At 41.3% G+C, this 23,512-nt stretch overlaps 1 protein-coding gene across 1 annotated transcript in view; it reads right to left on the bottom strand.

The window, feature by feature from the left end:
• Nucleotides 1–23,512, bottom strand: part of KLHL29 (kelch like family member 29) — a 403,676-nt gene that overhangs the window by 126,299 nt on the left and 253,865 nt on the right. The window contains exons 4-5 of the mRNA XM_082306362.1: nucleotides 15,440–15,581; nucleotides 14,143–14,685 (exon numbers count right to left, since the gene is read on the bottom strand). Of these exons, the coding sequence (XP_082162488.1) occupies nucleotides 14,143–14,685; nucleotides 15,440–15,581 (685 nt within the window). The remainder of the gene's footprint in view (nucleotides 1–14,142; nucleotides 14,686–15,439; nucleotides 15,582–23,512) is intronic.

Raw genomic sequence — 23,512 nt, 5'->3', positions numbered from 1 at the left:
ATTTGCAAAGCTTATATAAAAATCCAAACCATGGCAACAAAGAGAAAATTGTTACTACACAGTCACAGCAGTCACTTTTCCATGTTAAATAAGTTTGGCATTTATTTGTATTTAAATGAGAGTATCTACCACTATCAAGACCAGGATATGGGGCAAGTACTTATACAGAATATAATTAAAACTAATTCAAGCAACAAATGTGGCCTGAAATTCAAATACCCCCCCAACTTCTTTAACTGAAAAATGATTCAATGTTCTCCCTCAAAAACCCTGTTTATAATCGCTTAATTATCATAACCAGCAATAGTAAGGGGACTGTAGCCGTTTACAGTCTCATAAGATGGGTCTGCATTAAGGCATGTCTGGTTCGCTTAGTGCTGTGCTTTAATTTCGCTGTAATATAAAGGCTAGAGAGTGGAGAAAATGAATAAACGGCAAAGTACCTGTCATTACTTGTATCATATCACCGAAGTATTCTACATGCACAATATGAAAGCGGCTGGTGCAATTTTCATACTGTTATCATTTTTGATATTATACTGTCTAAAAGCAGTGACACACAAAAGAAATGCTTTTATCATTTTCAATGCGGGGATGATACTAATTACATCATCTGTCATCATTATACAGCTAAACAAAACTTTTCTTTCATAGAAAACTGCCATTTAGCAAATTAACGGGTAATGACCCATAATATACAGAAGATTGAAATTCGGGAATTACATTCACATTAGTTTGTTTTCTGCTTTCCCCTCAATTTTATTCCCTGATACATCACGAAAAGGAAGAGAGATGGAGAATTTCTCCAACTATCTAATTTGCCAATAGCCCTACCGTCCTTCTGGAAATTGGTGCAGGATCATCTCTGTCCATATCAATGCATAGTTTGGTTCTACTTAATGATACAGACTGTCTGCCAAGCCAGTAAAAGCCAGATGTTAGTATACTGATGTGCAAAAAAAACTGCCGCTGGGGCCAGATTTTCAAAATTAGACATGAAACAGTGAGCCTACATTTGCTTGCAAATAACGGATGGATGCTTGGAAACCAGGTACTGGAACGTGTGTTGCCTCCTAAAGCCTGACTAGGTCACATAGGATGATGGCACATAGAAGGCACCTGAGATGTTCCAACAAGGAAGCCAGCAGTAAGGCCAGGTAGGGTAAACACCCCTCCAAGGGCCCTCCTGCTGCCTGGACGTTTCTTCGTGCCTGGTATAACGCTGCAATGAGCTCTGTTGTGGGAAATGTTCAAGTGCCACTATTGAAAGAGAGATCTGGAGGGACTACAAGAGGCACAAACCATGGTGGATGAGCCCTTAGCTCGAACTCCCATGCTTTTGGGAAAGAAGAGGAATAAAAAGACCTCATTTTTCATTGTATCTGATCATGCTATGTTCCTCAACATAGAAGCAGAAATAAAATGTAGGATAGCAGGTGGGTAATAGTACAGATTTTAGGTGTGATGTACTTACCACCAAGACAATGCAGCAAATCCATCTAAATCCAGAAAAGTACATTTTAGCCTGATCTTTGCTCAACCTGAACTTCTGTGGCCCAGATCAGCTACTTCCTTTCATCAAGCACAGACTACAACGTGAGGAAAATTAAAAGGGAAATTCCAGGGTGAATTAAGAACAAAAATAATGGCAAACACCAGTGAATTTGCTATGAACTAGCCATGCAAGTGGAAGTTTCAGTTATCAGCAGGCGCTTCAGATACCCAGTAAGAGCAATTGAGCATTTGGCCTTTAATTCCCATCGTCCACATTGGGGTGTTTAGGACTTTTCTCTTGCCCGTAAAATGATTTCCTGACTTAAGTGAAATTCTGAACTGAATGTATCTGTAAAGTAAGGAGGAGTTCTCAGTTCCAATTTATCATTGTTAAAGTGGATTAAAGGATTTTTTATTAGTAACACTTAGAGCTCACTTGTTCATGTACCTGGAGACTTCTACCAGAGGAAACCCTCCCCAGCAGACAGCCTGGCCAAATCAAAAGCTGAAAATGAGTGTGTGATGAGCACATTACACAGGCTGATGAGGACTGTGATGAGCTGGGAATTAGTGAGGAAACCTTTGAGAAAAGATCGAGTGCTGGTGGAAACAGCGTACACGGCACTCTTTTTTTCTGAGTCACCGCTGAACGAAAAAGCTCAGGTACCCTGTGGGACACTGCACTACTGCCAGTGATGTCTCCTGAATGAGGTATGTGAGCCTCTCTCTTAACCTTAACCCTCTTAGTAGGCCTTAATATGTTAAACAGTATAAGACAGCACTGGAAATAATGTGAGATAACAGTGTAAGTAGCAGTTTAACAAACCATGAATCGAAACTGTTGACAATATATGCCCAAATTAGCTTTAGTTATGCTAATGAAAATGATGCCTGGAAAAACATTGGATGTATGACATTCAGACGTGGCTTTCCATGGGCAGATGAAGAAAGCCAGCTTGATCACAAACAGGGACTAGATGTGTTTGCTTACCCCACCGAGATCAACATGTTTCAGTGTTAACAGGCAAATATTGTATAAATTTTAGGTAATTTCAAACCAATAATATCAAAATACCCTCTTAATACAATGACAGTAAAATAATACAAGGGTTGTACTTTGTTATATTGTACTTCCGCCAGCGAAGCTGTGTTCATGCCGAGGTGTCTGTCCCTCTGCTGAGACTCTTGACCTTATTCCTGGAACTCAGGATGGGATTCAGGTTATGATAAGATATTTGAATTCAAGCCCATTCAAATTTGTTAGGTGTATAAGCTCCTATAACATCTATGGAAACCTAATCAGTGCAGTCAAGAGAGCCAAGAGTGATTCAACTGGGCAACCACAGGAGCTCAGTGCAGTCGCTGCCACACCGGTCCCTGATGCCCTCTGACACGTTCTGGGATAGCCAAGACCCCTACAAATAGCCAGCACCTACAGAAGAGCTGTGCCCTGCCAGTACCAAGAGACCACAGAAGATGTACGACAGCCCTCGGATAAACGTGGCCCTAGCTGCCTGTGTTTAAATGACCGAGTGACATGCTTACTTTCTAAATTTAGGTAAGTCAGCAAAGAAATGTTACCTAACAGACTTGACTGCTGGTTAGGGTTCTTTAAAATAAGACTTCAGTTTTGAATATAAATGATTCTTCTTTCTTATTTACTAACCGCATAATAACATTCAAAAATGTCATCATGTCTTTTCCTTATTACGATGTCTTTTTTTACATATTCTGGTGTGCATTTAAGATTTTAAGTAAAAGTCTCTTCATCTGGTTTTGGGAGGTAGGTTCAAGGCTCAAGGTAGGTTCCCTGATCTCTCCTGGTTCTGAGCTCATGGTTGATAGACAACTACCAACCCAGCCAAACACGATCTCATTTTTCTTCCCTCCAAACTTGAAATGCTAATTTCAGTGTCTTGGCATGGTTCCAGACTATGTAATTATAATCTAGATCCAGACTGTGTAATTATAAATCATATCCTTAAAACCACCTCTCATTTCATTTGGATGCAATGCAGCTACCCCTTTTTCTGTCAAAAACACACAGCGTGGTCCCACTCTACTCCAGGGCTGGCTACCTCCCACTGCAGGGTGTAGCTATCTTTAAAACCCAACATTGCTCTCAGTGTGTTCAAAGGGGTTGGAACCAGCCAATGTTACTAACTCAATAAATGCAAAAGGACTTTGTATTTTTGAAATAGGCCTCCTCTCTTAACTGCCTATTAAAACATATTTTGATATTTAGAATTTGTCTTCTAAATATGTTAACACATTATTTCCACACTTACATAAAGACACTATACATAAAGTATATAAATAGCCCTTCTCTACTTTCTTTAAAACACAAAAAGAAGACTCAGTCTCAGGAAACACCAAATCTTACTGAAATACTGAATCTAGCACTCCAACATCCAAGAATCTGGACAAAAATATACGCTAAAATAATCTCCTAGCTTTAGTAAAATTCTTGACTGAGTTTCCCCTTAAAGCCAAGACGTGTTCTCAGCACTTTATCTCTACGAAAGTGAATTAAAGCACCTCTGACTGACAACACCTAGAGTCACTGCACATGGTTTGCCTATATGGCCGTTTTGAGAGAGAATAAAAAAGAAAAAAAAAGTAAAGTAATGATGGCTTATCCAAAGGCATAAGGGACACTTTCAGGGAAGGGCTGTCGAACTTATTTAAGTTCTCACAGAAGAAAATCTTATTGGTGTGGGGCTTTAACAGATTGACTGTTCTTGTAATGTACTCAATTTCTACTCACGAGCAGATTTGACTGTCCTTGAATAGCTGATCCTTGGACAGGATGTCAAATTTGCTTTTACCATTCTAGCAAGTAAAATACATAAAGAACCATGTTATTCTGGAGCTGAAGGAACATGAGCCTCTGTTCTTGCTACATTTTGACAAATGAAAGAGAGATTCCTCTATTTCTTCAGAGTGCAAGGATTCTCTACATACTGATAGTTCAATAGCCGCATCTGTCTAAACCTGAAATCACTTGACTGATTCCTGCTGGAGGTACCTGCTATCCATCTCGCGAAAGTTCTTCTGAAATGCCCCTGAAAAGTGCTTTTCTATTTGGATGCTCATATGGCTTCCAAATCAGAGCTGTAGCCATCCCACAGAAGTACAAAAAAACCCTCAAAGAACTGCACTGTTCATAAAACAGCACAGTTTGGCCGTGGTAGGAGTACATCTAGCAGAAAAACATCTAAACCCCAGCAAATTCAGCCATCTAGAAAATTCACATCTGTAACGAAGTCCATACAGTATGCAGTAAAAGGCAAAGAGCAGCATCTCCTATTTCCTAGGTTACAGGCAACAGGAAACCACTAGCACTGCTCCTCCATCTGCCTTCCACAGGATGGTAGTGTTTTGTGTAAAACGATCCTGGTTTTAAAGAACATCCACAGCTTGGGGATGCAAGGAACATTTCCCTCTTCATTCACAAGCAAAAGGTCACGCAGATGAGCTGGGCTTGATGTTAGACTTGGATCCTCTATAAATCAGTCAGACTGAACAGGAGCGTTAGCCCACATTTCTCTTAAGAACTCTTTCATTTTAGCCAATTTTGTCTTTTTCATACCATCTTCCTCATCCTCACCCAAATACTTCAGTGTGCAGGTTGATGGACAAAACAGGTTTCTTCTTCCTCGGAAACATCAGAGGAATCATGAATAAAAACATAATGTTCTCTTTAATCTTACATGCTCGGGGTTTTCTGATGGTGCAATGCCAACGAGCATTGTGCTAAATACAATGTACGAAGTCTTTAGGCAAACTCTCCAATCTGTTTTAGCTCCTTGGAAAGCATTACACAGTCATACTGTGCAAACTTGACTAAGTATCGTGGCACCTTGTCTAGTCAAACGCTTCTGACTTAACTGTCAGTACACATAGGTGTATGTATATATTGCTGCCTATACTCCTGGTCAAACACTTATCTTGAACCTCCTGATTTTGTCAGCAGTCGAAGGATACTTCCAGTACAGTAGTAAGCACGTACAACACTACATGCTGTAATTTTCTGAATTTAATATGACAAAACTTCATGACGCTTTTACTTGCACATCTAGATGATGGAAGTTTTGTCTATGAGTAATCATTCCTGCAAGGTTATGTACCTCCTTCCTAGTGATGATTTCATCACCTTATGATACTTTCCAGAATATCTAGTCCGGGAATCTAATGTAATGATTCATAAATATTAAGATGGAACTATATACAAATACCTTGTTACCTTCACTTGGTACAACTAGAAATCTGAGTGTACGCATAACACAAAACAGACAACGCAAGAAGCTACTGGGCGGAAAGAACTTAGCAACTTACCTTTGTGACAATGCACAGGAACACAACATACAGAAACAAGCATGTCCATTGCTGGGAAGAATTTTCTTGCACGCACCATTCAAATTGTTGCCCAAATTATTTCCTACTTAAACAATGAAAGAAAAACTAAAGAAAGAAAGCCTTACTACAAATGCTCGTGAACTTAAAAAACACAAATCATTCCTTGCCTCATAGTATGTATCCTGTGAACACAGAAGACATCTGAAACAAGCAGACTTGTGGGACGTTACACCAAAACTAGTTTCCTGACAGTTATTCTTGCTTTTGCTTCAGCCAAAGTCCTTGTAACTTTAGTCTTACAAAATATGCACATCAGTTATTTAAAGACAAACAGTTACTTTTTAAAAAAATTATGTCCAGAAAAGCACTTTGAAGATGCAAGGTGTTATGTAATCCCATGTTGTTATTATTATTGACTGCAGCTTAAAGCCCGGCCTCGCCGTGGGACAGCGGAGCTTATCATCAGCAATCTCAAGGCACAGCAGGGTAAGAAAAGCCACTATTTGGAAATGTTTGTATTTCACAAATCTGTTTAGATTTTTTTTTAATCTAACATGGGACAGAATCATTCTCGTTCTGAATGCAACGAGTAAGAAATGATTCTTCTTCATTCAGAGTTCAGGCACTGCTCCATGGAGGACTGCTGATTACCCAAAAAAACCCATTTCCACTTTCTTGTAGGGAAACCAAAAACCATTTGCAATTTAATAAATCCACTTGTCTGGAGATCTCCAGAGATCACAGAATAGCCCATCTTGAGAACACTTAAGTGTATACACAAAGTCTGGCTTGTTTAGTTTGGACTGAGTGTGAAGTCCCCATTCTCTGTAGTAGCTATAACTTGACTGTCCATTTTTTAAGTCATGACAACAGAAGAAGTGGAATTATCCTGCTGTGAGGAGGAAGAAATCAGTAGGAAATTCAAGGAAAGGCCAAACTTGTGGAGAGAATTGACTGTTCAGGAAAGGTAGCTCTAAGGTGGCTCCAGACATATGAGGACAGTGTGAAAGGGAACAGGTATGTTTCCCGTTGTATCCAAAGGGTTGGATGCAGACAAGGGTTGGATCCAAATATGTCAGGAGTTGAACAAGACAGAGGACGAAGGGAAGACAAGGTCAGAGAAATCAGAAATTAAACATAAGGAGTTCTGAAAGGAGAACAGGGACTCTGCAAGTGTTTCGGAAAATTAATAACCTTCAGAACATCGAAATGCACTTCCAGCTCTCTGCAAGGGATTTTTGGAACAGCATTTGGATGGATGGATAGGTAGCCTGCCCGGAAATTTGGGCTGTATTTATTACAGTTGCCACTTACGTATTCTGTGCCAAAAGGGAGTCTAGATTTTGGTTATCATCCAGCCCCTGAGAAATTTTGTACTTTCTGAGTATAGTGTTGTGTGGCCAGGAGAGAAAATACCAATTCAACAGAACTCTGCCACCTCTCAGACTTATTTTGAATGCATTTAGTGGCCACTGTCATGGACAAAACCATTTGTTAAGAAACGATGTTCTAAGCAAACCATGTCTTAGACTTCAGGATGGGAAGAAACTCAAGACGTCTTCAAATGTATCATTGTCTAACTACCTAAGTGGATCTGCAAGTGATGACATAGTATCATGTAACAGAGTAAAACCAAAGTTCTTCAGCTCTGTACTTTCAAGAACAGACGAACTACAGTTGCAAATCTGGTGCTTACTTAAAAAAACAGGTATAAAAAACCCCAGCATGGAGTAGATGACTTTTAAGAGCAGTTTCAGGGAGTTTTAACACACTTTAGCAACCCCACACTTTTTTTTACAATAACCCTCATAAAATATTGGTAGCAGTGAGAGGCTCCTGTTCCAGTTGAAACTTGGAAATCTCAAGTCACTCACATACTAAGAGCTGTCAATCAAAAGAGAATTTGATGACCTTCTTTATGCTGTATGTTTAGCAAGGCAATGTTCTAGGACTACTACAAGTCCTCTTTGACTCTTCAGTGCACTAAATCACTGTCTGTCATGACCTGACTGATAGTGGCATTAAAAGACAGGGCAGAATTACTGAAAATACTCCACCTGGAACACAAAAAGGTGAAATGTATTTCAATCTCACTCAAGTGATGGCTTAGATACCCTCATCAACTTTGCAATTCTGTTAAGATTATTCTAATGACAGAAGACTGTAATTAATCTTGAAAAAGATTTGATTTTACAGGACCTGTTCAAGCAGTTTGCTTTAAGTTCATTACTGTGCGTGAACATGCTAAAACATGAGCTAGCAATGTGCCCTTCCAGCAAAGAAGGCTAATGGTATCCTGGGCATTAGGCAAAGTATTGCCAGCAGGTCGAGGGAGGTGACCGACCCTTCCCCTCCACTCAGCACTGGTGAGGCCACACTTGGAGTGCTGTGTCCAGTTCTGGGCTCCTCAGTACAAGAGAGAAATGGACATACTGGAGAGAGTCCAGCAAAGGACCATGAAGATGATGAAGTGACTGGAGCATCCCTCCTATGAGGAAAGGCTGATAGAGCTGGGACTGTTTGGCCTGGAGAAGAGAAGGCTCAGAGGGATCTCAACAATGTATATAAATACCTGATGGGAGGGTACAAAGAGGATGGAGCCAGGCTCTTCTCAGTGGTGCCCAGTGACAGGACCAGAGGCAATGGGCACACACTGCAACACAGGAGGTTCCCTCTGAACATCAGGAAACATGTTCTTACTGTGAGGGTGACTGAGCACTTGCCCAGAGAGGTTGTGGAGTCTCCATCCTTGGAGATATTCAGAAGTGATCTGGACATGGTCCTGGGCAAACAGCTCTAGGTGGCCCTGCTTGAGCAGGGGGGCTGGACCAGACAACCTCCAGAGGTCACTCCCAACCTCAACTGGGCTGTGATTCTGTGAACTCTTATGCGTCATTACCAAGTTGAGCTTACAAACAATCACTAGTCATCTGTATCTTGGTACCAGTGAGGCTGCCTGAGAAAATCAAGACTATCTTAAGGAAAACACAGTAAGAAGCATGTACGATGCTAACAGACCTCCATGCTAACCTAACTCTCCTACAAGAAATAGGAGATAGAATGCACTATTATTTCTATTGTAGACTTCCTTCCCCGCAACTACATTCATACATATTCCTATATATATGTATATACATGTACACACACCCCCTAAAATTTTATGTATAATTTTGTACCTATTACTTTTTATAATCTATCTATTTATCTACATACCTGGCTATGTCTATGGAAAGAAAAATAAGGGAGATTTTCCTAAGGTGATACAGGACATGTATTCTGGTGCAAGGCAAAGAACTGAAAACAGGCTTTCTAGAGTCTTCATCACACATTACCCTTTAATTAACGTTATTAGAATTCCAAATACTAGTTTGCACTTTGAATTTAAACATCTCCCACCCCCCAGCATTCATTCATGTCTAGAACTAGGTACACTCACAGAATTGCAGGTCAAGCTGAAATCCCTTTGAAAATTCAGCCTTTTGTGAAGAAAAAGTTGATGGTTATTGACAAAATGTTGTAGTCTACCTTGTTACTATTCATGATTAAGGAAAGTAAATATTGTCTGAGGTCTAATGAGAATTCCAATGCAATAAAGTCAAGTGTGAAAGGTGCAATCAATAAGTGATGATGCAACAGTATTCGTTTGCAGTTTTGTTATTGTTTAGTTCATGGTATTTGGTGAAGCTTGAAAATGAAGTGTTAAGAAATTAGTGTTACAAGGATTAACATTCAGATTTTATTTCTGATACTGTTATGTTTCTACAGTCATTACATTCTGAACACTAATTAACATCTGATTTCTTTTCCCACTAGTTAAGGACTGCAAACCAAAGAATTCTAGAACAAAAATACTATGGAAATAAACATCAATATTATCCATGAACATCACAAATTAAAACCCATGATGTCCATGGCTAATTTTACACTGCAGGAGAAAATACTGCAATGAAGAACTGTATTTTCCTCATTTTTTGTGTTAGCGACTATGCTTCAAAGTATATCAAGTTTATGAAGAAAGTATCTTTTCAAATGTATAACAGATCTCAGAGTCTAAACTGGAACACTTATGTCCTACATATGGCAGGGCTATCCACCAAGGGTTCAGTTTTGGATTTACTACAAGTCCTGGATATAAAGAAGCATACCGCCCTATGAAAAAGTCAAGGACTAAATCTCAGTTACTCAGTTATTTCTGCAAGGAAACCAATCTCTTCTTGTCCTTCATCAGACTGATTAATTTCTCTCCGTTTGGGCTCAGCTGGATTGGCAGGCACATAGACATTGGTCTCTGTCACTGTGCCGTGGCATGGGATGCCGGCACCTTGTGTCAGAAACTGAAGGGACAATTTCCGTCCCTCCCTCTTCTCTGCAAGCATGTTGTGCAAGCGACAACTTGTGCCGGCACATCCTGTAGCCTGAAGATACTGAAATTATGTTTGAATATTATTTGCAACTCTGTATTTTCTGAAGAAGCCACATAAAAATTTGGCTATACGAACTTCAGTGGATCTTCACCAAATAGGTTCACAATGAACAACTTTATGGTTCTGAATATTCTGCTTTATTAATTCCCCTGGCACGTAATCTTTAGACTTAGGACATGGATAGAAAACAAGGGCCGATTCTGTTCTAAAATATTAGGTTACATGTCTGTGTTAAGGTGACACAGCTTTTGAAGTCAGCTAGGAGTATTTGGCATAAATCCTATCCAAAGGGCAATTACAGGCCAAACCAGACACCCCTCAAAGCTGCTGTTGATTGTGTATGGTGAAAGATTCCATGCATTTCATAAGGCAGCTCTACAGTTCTTCACGCATTGCTAAAAGCAATAATTACTTTGAAACATTATTTATGTCTCTCATAATGTGACTGCTTTATAAATTCACTAAGTAAATGGATCATGTAGCTAAACTTAACATTCGTATTTAACATATTACAGAAGCAATAAAAAATCCTTTCACAGAATATAACCCATCCAGACCAAGAAGATTCTCTAATCCATGCAAAAATTATTTTCTTACAAGTAGTTTCAATGGAATTAGGTGGGAATTAGCTGTGACAGTGTAAAAAGAATGACAAATCTCTTTTATATCATGATTCTTGTTATCAAAATGTATTTTTTGCAGAGCCACAGAAATGACTTGACTCCCAGTCACATAAGTGAGATCTCTTGACCTATTGCAAATGACACGGCACACTAGCAGTGCCTTTAACTTTTGGCAGCTTCTTTGTTTACTTTTTGTTTAGAAACAGCTACGTAAGAAACCTAGTTCTGCATGAATACAGTATAATGTGGCCCCAACATGTACACAGCCAAATGAAAGATAATTATGGGAAATAAAACATGATGTTTCAAATCAGCTCCCTAATAAAGTCTAAAAATATAAGAAGCCCTATCATATTAACCAGCAAGAACTGCTCTTTCACTTAAGGGATAGTTGGGTAATTATTCAAACCTGTACAAGACTGGATTGTCAAGTGAAATAATAATACAGAGTATCTCAGGATAATGAGATAGATCTTAAGGCCATTAGCAGTGGCTCTTATTATAATACTGGGCAAGGTTTCCCAAGAAAGAGAGAGAATATTTAAATGAAACTTGTAGAGAACTAGTTTGAACTTGTATATTTGAACAGCTCAGTACTGTCTCATAGTTTCCAGTCCTTCCCGGAGAGGAAGGTGCCTATCATGTAAGACTGTGAAATCAGTCAGGCTTTATAGAGACTGAAATCCCTGACAGAAGAAATTAAAACAAAAAATAATTTGAAAATTGAGCCACACTGAAATCCATACAGTTTATATTAAGAATCTTATCCTAGTGAGTTTTTAAGGCCTGGTTAGACACCCAGTTGACTTCTCTTTCCTGATTCTTTCTCTCATTCAAAACAACCAAACCCAACATATATCTTCTCTGACTAGGTTTGACAAGAAGAATTATAGCTTTAGAAGTAAGGGCTTTTAAGACTGGAAATGGAGGAAGAGATGACTTTTTCTCTATAAAATACGTCCTGTTTATGAGACATTTGTACATGCGTGCTTCGTTATCTTATGTTTGTTTGTTTTTAATCACCACAGGAACAGGTATAACTCAATAGCTGAACGTCATAGAGAAGCTAGCTAATCCCTGGGAAAACAGTTGTCTGGCTTGCAGTTTATAAGGTACAGCATGGCTAATGCGTCAGCAGTTGTCATGGATTAGAAATACTGCTTGTTTTAATACTCTCCTTACAAGCCCCTCCTAGGTACGAGGGTTTCCAAACACCAGTCCAGAGCCAGGTCTGGCACGCCTGGCATGCTCCAGTGAGGAGCTCTCCTCCTCACCGCAATGGCACCTCACCTCCTCGCCTGGCTGCGCTCAGCGGCGCTCGGACAGTTAGACTAGACCAGGGTTTACAGCAGTTGAAGCAAGAATGCTGATTAAGACTTTGCAAATCAAATATTAAAGGACTGATTAAATATTTTACGATCTTTTTACTTAGGCTCTGATTTGAAGTTTACTTCATCTGCTAGCCAGAGATATGCTGAAGGTTAATTGATGGAGGAAGAGTAAATAACAGCTGATGCTACTGGCCCTAAGTATGCAAGGCATTTAAGAGTATTCCTAACCTCAAGTGTGCAGTCACTGACATGCTCATTTGTCTCACTAGGTTAGTGTCACCGAGGCTCAGATATGTGATCAAATTACCACAGTGAAAGTGGTTTAAGCTTATGTGGTTTTCCTTGTATTGTATATTCGCACGTCTCCAATGACACCAAGTAATCCTTTAAATTGTGTTAATTTGATCATGTATCCGAGTATCCAGTCCAGTAAATTGGGACAGGTGGCTATGAAAAGTGGAGATGATGCCTTTTGGAAGACAAATAGCTTCCACGGAGAAGAGAGACATCCAGCAGAACCAATACAGCTCAGCCTACCAGGATTAGAGTATAATCTCTCTCCCCTTTCTCCTTCTACAAAATCAAGGGTTTGCAACTTAAAAACCTGACCTGACAAATTGCTTTTGTGGATTTTGATTTTTTTTTAAAGGAGAAGAATTAACAATACTCTTATAAAGCAATTGTTGGTGAATTTTTTGCTACCTGACTGGGCCAGTATCACTTAAAGCCCACCTAGATCTTCAAGAAAAATTCAGAAGCTCACCATCCAGCAAGCATTCTTATCATATTTGGTGCTCGGAGTTGAAAATTTAAAAGCAGTACAAATATTTAGCTTTAGAAAAGTACTTTCACTTTTACTTAACGCCTTTTCAAGAGACATTTGGTAAGGATTTGCACATACCAAAGTACAATTTATGTAACGAGTAGGAAGAGTTATTGGACTAATCATTTTTAATAGAGATTCCTTGTCTTTAATACAGAGCTACACAATAGAACTTAATAGCTTGTGGCAAGTAAATAATTTACACATGGATTGCGTCTGAATACAAATGTATACATAAAATATCACAGACTTAATGAAGCCTTTGGGGTGTTTTTTTTAAAATCAATTTAATTGATTTTGCTGATAGGTCCGCATTTATATTTTTGTAAGCTACATTTCGCTTTACCTGCACATGTGGCACAGTCGTGATTTTTAAGGGAGGTAGGGAAAACTCTGCAAATGAAATTAGAAACTAAGTACACAAAGCGTAGGTATTTTTGAAGTGTCTAGGGCAAGACACTCGGAAATAACACTCCAATGTGACCCAACAGTGTGGCTCATTTAGAAAACACTTAGCAGAAAAGGTCAACCTCTCAGGAACGCTCATGACTATTCAGGGTGTTTTGCAGAATTTGAGCCCAATGAAGCTGGTAATTAAGAGATTTCCCCTTAACGCTGAACGTTTTGGGTTGTTCAGCTTCAGTCAGCAGGGTTACTTGCATTTGGCTTGGGCTCCTACTAGAGGGGGAAGAAGACAACGGTTGAAGAAGAAGGTTAGCGTTGTGACTAATGCACAACCAAAGCCAGAAGGAAAGTGGCTGGATGGAAACATGGGTGTGTGTTTCAAAGGGAGAGGCACGGGATGATGGCTGCTTTACCATCGGGAGCACCAGCTTCTGATGGGCCCAAAAGCTGTTTTTCACTACAAAATATGCCCACAGCTCATCCTCTCTCTTTCTAACGCACTGCTTTTTGTCGTCATTAACTCATAAAAGCTATGCATTAAAGGAAAGTACGGAGACAGATGCTGGAGCTGGAGCGGCGGGTCCGAAGAGAGCAGCGGGGAGTCCCGGGGGTCCGCCGCCGTCCTCGGCCCCGCCGCCCGCCCCCGCCTGCGTGCCCCGCGGGGCCGAGCCGGCCCGCCTTACCTTTGGGGTGCCAGGGGTCCGTGAACTCGTACTTCCCCACGCCGATCGTCCGCAGCATCTGCACCCCGTTGGTGTTGTCCGGGCCCCCCGCCGCGTTGGGGGGCAGCGGGGCGGCCGCCTGCCCGTTGGTGGCGGGAGCGCTGCTGGGCAGGGCGGCCGAGGGCAGGGCCGGCGGCGGCGGCGGCAGCATGGGGCAGGCCAGGTGGCCGTTGCCCACCGCCCCGGGGCCCGGGTGGGCCACTGGGCCCACGCCGCTCATGGAGGACATGCTGAGGGGCTGGCTGTTGGTGTACAAGGGCTGGCTCTGGAGGTTGACCACCATGTTGCTGAGGGGCTGGGAGGGCTGTGGCTGGAGCTGGTAGTGGGCCGGCATCAGCGGGAGCTGGGGGGTGACATGCGGAGGGAGGGAGGGCGTGACGCCGATGACGGGGGCCTGGACGTTGGCGGCCGGGCTGAAGGTGGGCGGCTGCGTCATCCCGTAGGAGTGCGTGATCAGGGCAGGCTGGCTGCCTGCCGCCACCGTGGTGACCCAGGGTGCTGCACCTGCGGCACGAAAGAAGGTCAGCAATGGCGGTGGGCTTGGCACGGGGGAGACCAGAACAAAAATACCCCGCTCCCGCCTTCCTCTCCTGCACACGCGTCCGCTACCGAATTGCGCCGACGTGCCCTTCTCCTTCACGGTATCTAAAGCGGTTCAGGCTCTGGAACCGTTCCCAGACGGTAAGTGCATAAAATTGCTACGGCGATGTGAGTGCAATTGTTAAAATACTCATCAGGTGACATGCGGCATGTTTGCGGTTTTATGTATTTTGCACTTTATGCAGCTTAAGCGCACGCTTCCAAGAAAATTAACCTCTTTCCCCACCGTGCTTTCATGGCTCCCTGACAAACACTCTGTGTGTATAATAATGGTGCTCCAGCCACTACAAAGAGATTGTAATTAGGCGTCTGGCATAGTAGCACAATGTATGATATGTGTCTGGAAGCTGGAAATCATTTCAGGTAGTTCTGGACATAAAAGAGGTCTTAAAGTATTACAGAGTGCCTTTTCGTCTAGTGAAGGCAGAGAAGGAGAAAAAAACCCACTCTAATGAACTTGCAGGCATCTTAATACATTTATATTAGCCCCAGCACAGAAGAAACTTGAGGGGTCTTTACAATGAGAGAAAAACCCTGCTAAAGAATAAAGAAAGAGCTCACAATGAAGTCTAATTTACGGAAGTAAATGGAGATAGTGCATTGAATTTGCTTTGAACGATTTTCCCTTGTAGAATTACAAGTAAGATTAGAAACATACCTGGGTTTTCATTCTCCCTCATCTGTTTAGATGGAGGCTCATCAGTGTCCCAGGGCGTGGACTGATTGATGGGTGTCTGTCCCCACCTGACGCTCGTTGCAAGTCCTTGAGGCTGATTTTCAGTCTTGGAAATGCAAGGTGTCTACCAGAGAGAGAGAGAAAAATACAGAATAAAAATGTTTAGACTATTGGGAATAATTACCGTTCCTCATACCCAGTAGCTTGCTTGTTTGTTACAGTCCCAGACGATATCCTAAAATCTTTAAATATCATTCTCGTCCAGGCTTGCATGACATGTTCGTATGGAAAATACAATACATTTGAAAAAAATACTTCAGGAAATTTAATAAATCCACCTCTAAAAATAATCCACAACAAACTAGCATTTTCAGAAATAAGTTGCTTCTTTTGCCTTGAAAATAAAAAAACCCCACCACATACGGGAATATCCATTCAGTCACAGCTTACATAAAATGGGACAATCTTCTGTTTGCTCAATCTCTTCCAAAAACGGTGAGTTTTGTTTAGCAGAAGGCAGAACAAGAGAGACTTATTTACAACCATAGGACAAATTATTGTGGAACAGAGAAGTGAAGTCTTAGTATTTACTGTCTGTCAACCCTTTAAAATTGAATGCCAATAAAAAAAGGCAGCATAACAGTCATTGGCCGCTAAAGTGGGTATGTTGGCAGTTCTTCAGAGATGTTAAAATAACTGTAAAGTAGGGGAAGTATCAGGGCTGAATAATCATCAAAGGGGATATGATCTGAAAGAGATTTCTTTATAAAGAAACAATCACGTGGATTTATATGCTAAGCCACCTCCCCCCTGCAGTTTTAGGGGATCTTCCCAAACAACCATGCCTTTGCTGAGAAAAGGCCTGTAGAAAACGCGGGTGCCCTGACAGGTCTCATTTATTTAACTCTGCAGTGTATTTCATTGCTGGAAGATTAAAAGTTTTTTTGTTTTGTTTTTACTGGTGTCAGAACCTCTAAACCAAGAAAACGGAACCAGCTGCCTATTGCTGAATGAGTATTGAGGACTGAAGCCATAAAGAACAGGAGACCAGTCTGAGCAATTGCTTGTTTGCCTTACATCTGGGAAGTAATTTGGCTCCGAGACGGGGGTACAGCGGCTCCATAAATGTCCTGGGTCACCCAGTACCACTGAAATCTCTGTGAACACCAGCAGCTTTTTTCTCCCATCACCAGTACCTCATTCACCCCATGAAAAGAAGCCATTAGCAGACCATTTATGCCCTCTGCAAATCCATGCACACCTTCCCCAAGCCCATCAGTCATTCCTCAGCTCTTGAAATCCACTGGAGGTGCCTGCATTCAGCGGCTTCCTCCTGCCCTCCCTTCTGCCCCACTGACTTCTCTGCCAGCTCTTCTCCCCTGCTCCAAGGGCTCTCTCCTCCATCCAAATGCCTCCGACATCTATCACTCGCTCCCTTTTCCACCTGAGCTTTATCCTCCTTGGGCTCTGGGAGTCAGGAGTCCTGGGTGCAGACCTTGATGGAGGACAGGGTTTTTGCGGGGCTGCTCTCTTTGCTCCCAGAAGCCACAATGGAAATACTTGCCCCACCAGAAATGCTATACTTTGTTAAATGCAGGTGGTCACAGGGAAATGTGATCCTTAATGTCTTTTTTTGTACAAAATCTGGAAGTGAGAATTTTCAGCTTGTGTCCAAATTAATTTTTCTTTTTTCCAAGATGCTGCAGTTAATCTTTTTTTTTTTTTTTTTTCTTTTGTTGTGAAACTTTAGCTTCTCCAGGCTCTTTTCTATTCTACTGGCAACAAGGACAATGACATCCACGTTTGAAATTCACATTTCCTTCTGCCCCTACCATTTTCATTTCCTTAACTTTTCAAACCTTCTACAACTTTTGCAATTGAAATAAAAATGAGAGTTAGGAAAGGCAAAAAGAGAGGACATGCAGACAAGCAAGAGCTTTAAGATTCCTTCTGTTGTATTCATGGCAAAGAAAGGGCAGGAGGGAAAGAAATAAATCTCAGTTTTGAAATGCTTTCTATTTATAAGTTATCCTGAGAAAAGGCTTCATCTGAATACCTTTCGCTTTTACATTGTACTAGGTCTTTGATACGGGAGGATATAACGCTGTTGGTGGTTTACCAGTTCACGTTAGCAGTATCCCTTTGGATCTAGCTAAACTGTTTAACTGTGGCCAAAGCACTCTGCAGTAGAAAAAGAAAGAAGAAAAAAAAAAGCACCACCAGCATTCTCTGCCTATAAATCAGCTAAGATACTTCCCCCAGAAACACTATTATTTATCCCAAAGCAAAGCTTTAAAAAACAGTAAATGCAATATAGAGAACTGGGCATTTTTATGAATCATCAAAGACGGACAGGAGGATTCAAGACTCAAATCATGTCCCGCACGTTCCACATGTGGCATCTGTGTGTTGCATTTCTTTGTTGTATGAACCGGGTCTTATAAGTGGGTTTGAAATACATACTTCTCATTGTTGTGTGGCATTGTCAAGATGTGCAGCATCTTGTGTAACTTTGTTACATCCCCAAGCTGCTTTAAAACAGTGTTGGTCTAAAATAAGAAAAAAATATTCCTGTACCTGAAATAATACAGAACCACACACATGCTACAATTTTAAAAAAACCCATATGTTCTGTACAGAACGCGTAAGAAAGGGAGTATGTGACACAGCTCTCCTAAATCCTACAAAAATCCGGTTGCCTATTTTGCAAAGGAAAGCTTGCTTTCCAAAAAACTAGAGCACCAGATCAGACACATTTGAAACTGGTGGGGTTTGCACCCAAATCTAGATCTAATTCCATACTCTGAGCATTAATAAAGAGGAAGCAGGTTTGCAGGTCTGCTGTCAATAAATACCTCTCCTCCACTTCCACAAAATCCTAGTTTTTTCCACAATTTTTTTTCACTAAATATGCTCACAAACCCTGCTTCTTAGAGGCTCGGTGGATTTAAATGCACAAGACCAGCACATTGCTTTCAAACTGTACTCCTGAGCTTGTATTTATTTGATCAGAAAGAGCTAGAGATTAGTTGGTATGAAATCAAAACACACATTCATGAAACACATTTTAGACAATAATGGTGGTGGAAACAGAAAAACAGCTTATTGAACTTCTTTTTTTTATATATATACTTCTGGTCTCTGATCTAATTTCTGCATTATTTTTCTTAATACATGAAGGATTACATTACAAGTGTTACATGTCTCTGATCCAATTGCAGCAATTACTGATTTGCCTATCTGGAAAACAAAATTATTTCCAACGTTATCAAACAGAGGAACTTTCTGTCCATGCGCTCGGGCACACAACAGTGCTCTATTTGATGCTTTTAATGTACAACACAAACGACAAAAAAATGGCCTGTATTATGCTAGTTGTGCAGGGGGAAGAGATGTGTTCCATTAGTGATCTGCAGACTTCACAGAAACTAATTGTACTATGTTACACTTTTATCTTTAGCTTTCATGTCAGATGCTTGTTTGAATTAAACACGAAACACATGAAAAAAGGAAATGCATTACAAAATCTACTGGGTATACATTTTAAAATACTGCCAAATGTCTATTTACATGAAAAGACAAGAAGGTTTCTAAAGGGTCTGTTGAAGCCTGGCTAGTCAACAGCAGCATTGGCTATTTAATTGCCTGAAATTCATGGCAGACTACAAAGATTACTAAAGCAATCATCAGCATCTTTGTAGCACCCCTAAAATGTTCAGTCTGGGCTCTTTGTCACGGATGGAGTACCCCAAATCCAAATCAGAGGATTTTTTCCCTCTTTTGTTTGAAATAACCATTAAGAACAAATAAAATTTTCAGTTGAAGCTTGCATGTCACCTCATGCCTGCCACTTTGAACTCCAGCAGTGAGCAACCTCCCAGTTTTAAGGAAATTAACTGCAATATAGATGTACAGGCAGAACGGAGCAAGATGGAACAATTTCAGAATTACATGAGACTAACACAGACAAGTTGCCAGGTTGTCGATTTTTTGTAGCTCAAACAGTCATAAACCATGGCCCATAGGCAACAGTAATTGGTGTACAGCTGGTCCACTGAACCTTATTAAATTAAAACATTAAAACCCTTCAGATTCATGGGGCTTTGCAGAATATCCACAAGAAAGTTCGTGAGTTCACAGCAATCAGCTGGTGCTAAAGATGGGGAATTAGTGATTTGGTCTATACTGCATCAGTTCACATGGTTACTGTTAGGTGTTCAGAAGGCGTAGCTACAACTACGCCTGACTTTAAGCCCAAAGTTTTACAAATCTTTGATGAAATAAGACCTAAACTTTTAGTAAGAGCTTTTTTACATCGATGGAAACATAAAACGTACTGCACTACTGCCAACATTACAGAGTATGTTAGTGGAATTAAAAAAACCCAACCCAACAACCACCAAAAATCCAACAACAAAAATTCCAGTACAATTTTCCCCAGGCTCACCACCACCAAACACTTCCTGGGAGGTCCTTACAAACACATTTGAGCCATTTCCCCAAAGGCTTGTAAAACTGCCGACATACATCCTGCTACGGCTCAGAGTGCTAAGACCTATTCAAACAGTTTCGTGAGCAAAAAAGAACTAATCTGGATAGAGGGATCCTATTTGTGGTTCCCAGCAACCAAAATTATTTTACTATGGTCTTCATTTAAAGTGATGGATGAGAAGTAGCGATTCTCTGTTCCAATTATCCAAAAGAGATTGGGAATGGCAGCTTAATACTAAGATAATGTATCCAATATGCAACCCACTCTATTTTCTCTCCCCATTGAAAATAAAAAGGCTAAGACACATGCATGCATAGAGGCAAACATTCCCTCCCACAGATTCAGGTTTTATGGCCTGTCATGGGTAAAAGCAACTTCAATTTAATGAGGGAATTCCTTTTAAAGCTGTTAGCTGTGCCTCGCTCTAACAAGTAATGACTGGTGGCCCTGGTTGGGTTTTAAGCCTGAACGTGTCTGGTGCTCTAAAAAGCTCAGTGGTCTCTGCAGCAAAGAGTTTATGATCTAATTTCTAGTTCACGGTGCTAAATATTGCATGAAACAGGTATTATTTGTGTGCATGAGGCATGCATGTAAAATCTGAACCACATGGGGATGGACCATCTGGGGTAAATTCCTATACCATGTTGGACAGGATCCCAAGCGTATTTTTGAGCCTAGTCCATGGCCAAAGAAAGTCTTAAGGATGGATGCAGAGCTTTTAAAGATGCAATGATGACAGCAATATCTCCCTAGCACTGGCTGTTGGGCTGCGCTACAGAAAGGAAACTGTTGTTTTAAGAGAGGGATGTACTGTAATGTATTAAAAACCTAAGAGATATGGACAGGCCAGTGTGCAAGAGGAATAGAACGAGCTGTCCTGCAGTAAAACCTCATTCAAGAACTTGCTCATGGGTGGAGAGAAGAACTCATCTACCTTACAGTTCCCATCACCAGGCAATTCTGCGATGACACAGCGTTGTTTTTCTCTTTCCAAAGCTAATGTCGGAGCAGTGAGAAAGAGAATAATACAGTTAACTCATAGGAAAAATGTTGCTGCCCTGCATAAAAGACAAAAGAAGTCTTAGTTCCCTCTCGAGTGGAGAGAATAATTCAATACTGGCATCTTAAAACACCACCCAGCGACGAGCCAGCAGCCAGTGTGAGCTCTGGAGCACTGAGGTACAGCCTCCAGGCAAGACACATGGCTTAGCGGCGGGGTACGGTCTGCATCCATTCCGGTTTTTCAGAGGATTTAAAGACACCCCCCACCTTGAGGTTAATGACACAGGCTTGGAGAAACCCGTGAGTGCAGTGGGGCCCACGTCCCAGACAGGCACAGCACAGCTGCCTCCATCCAGCCCTGACCCCAGCTCTGCGCATAGCGGAGCTTCTCACCACCCAGCCTGTGAGCTGCTAAGGCGGCAGATGTATAAGCATGTCCGGCTTCTTCCCCCCACCAACATCAACCCCTTCTTTCCTGGGCTGAGCCTCTTTGCCATCTCATTCGCATTCGTGCCTCGGTTACCCTCCTAAATAAGACAGTCAGCATTCCCAAGCTCTGACAATGCAATGGAAGATAACTCCATACTGGGAATGGGTCACAATGCTACTGTTTCATTAATCCCTTCTAAGGCTCCCTATCCACACTGGCTGCAGGTTTGGGGAGGCAAGAGGAGGAATGAGGTTATGGAAAAGGGCGGAGAAAGATGGGATAGAAGAAGGCTGTGAATTGACCACAGGTGGTATCTATTTCTTTCTGCTGGCTGCACCGCCCAGGACAATGACTGCTTTCACACCAGTGCTCCAGTTAGGTGCTCAGCATTAGGTGGGAATGAATGCAGGATCATGGAATGGTAAGAAGCGCTTCATAAATGGCACTTTGTATTCTCTCTTGGCAAATTTCACCAGCAGAGGCTCAGGTACTCACCCAGCTGCCTTCGTTTCTCAGCGAGAACATCAGGGAACGGAGCTGAGGTATCGAACCGAGGTCCCGGCTGCGACACTTGCTGCTCCAGGACACCAGGGACATCAGCGCACGACACTGGGTTCGAGCACAGAAGCCCCACTTTAGCCTGAGCAGAACCCCCTCTGCTAACACGGTCGGCATGCAGATCAACCCCAAATCAGAGCAAAGCTACGAACGCAAAATCATCTCACAACGGAGGAAAACGCGCAACATCAGGAACAACGCGGCAGCACGTACTACAGAGAACATGCACTATGCAACGCAAGAGGGCTCTCAGAGATCCTGCAGGCATCCCATGGTAGAGGCAGATAAATCCAGTTCATCATAAGTGCTTTTTGTCAGAGGGCAAAAGGAAACATGGGTAATAATGGAATAAGCGCTTGTCAGACCAGAATCCCAAGGGAGTACAAAGGATGTAACCCTTGTGTACGGGCAAAGCTACTCGAGAATGACCTAATGGCAGATTGCTTGAAAACTAAACATTTATCTTGAATGCAAATGCTGGCCATTGACAGGTTCAGAAGTCGCTCCATATGGCATTTTTCTCCCAAATTTCCCACGGACTTCTTTTGAATTATCCAAACAGGACCCCGAGTTTCATTCTGGATCAGGGCCTAAAGCACTAGAAATAGAGGAATGCTTAAAAAGTAAAAGCTGTGTCACTTCAGGCTCCAATCCCTGCATTAAGTTACTTCTATAAAAGTTCCCTTTTGTTGTACTGGATGCCGACATTTTACATTCAAGCCCTCTGAATTCAGTGTTTCAATTGTAGTACACACTCCGTGGCAGGAAAGTGCATGTTCTCTGCCTACATAGCAGGCACATAAAAAAAAAGAAAACAAAAGAAAACCAAGATAAGCCTGTGAGTGTTGAACAGTGCTGCACGATATTACTGATTTATTAACTTGGCTTGATCAATAAGGCTATCATCAAGGGCACATTTAGTTTGCACATAAATTTTACTTTCTAACAAGCACTTTTGTGTGCTCACTTTAGTTTCCATAATCTGATCCGGGTCTCAGGAAGCTTTCTTTAAAGGAGAACAGAGAATTCTTTTTCTAAAAAAAGGATCAAAGTATACTCGGTCAACTCTCAAACAAAAGGACAGTCAGTACTGTAGAAACAGCATGCTTACCTTTCACAGCAAAAAGAAAAATAAGCCTAGAGGTCCAAATTTATCACTACCTTAAGTTCATCAACATCAACTGAGCTATTAAATCGTGGCTGAATTTGGCTCATAGCAATTTAAAAATTTCAACTTTCTTTGAGAGTCTTCCATCAGTAAGATGCTAATTTAATGCATAATTTAAACTCCACTGTCCTCTAACTCAGCGTTTGTAAATAATTAAAAAAGAACTAAAAATCCTTTTACATTTATAAAGCTGCCCCCCTTTTTCTACTGCAAAACAACAAAGACTTTCCAATCAAGAATTTATTTATTCTCTAAATCTGAAAGTAAAAGCCATATAAAAGATGAGGAGAAACTGATTTACAAGATAAAACAATTAGCTCTGGGATATGTACATTAAGACTAATAAATTTCACATCATATTTTAAGGGAGTGGAGGAGGAATCCCAGATATATTAGACTTTATTC

Source organism: Platalea leucorodia (assembly GCF_965183815.1).
Source record: "Platalea leucorodia genome assembly, chromosome: 3".
Lineage (NCBI taxonomy): Eukaryota > Metazoa > Chordata > Aves > Pelecaniformes > Threskiornithidae > Platalea > Platalea leucorodia.
This window is presented reverse-complemented; position numbering and strand designations above follow the sequence as displayed.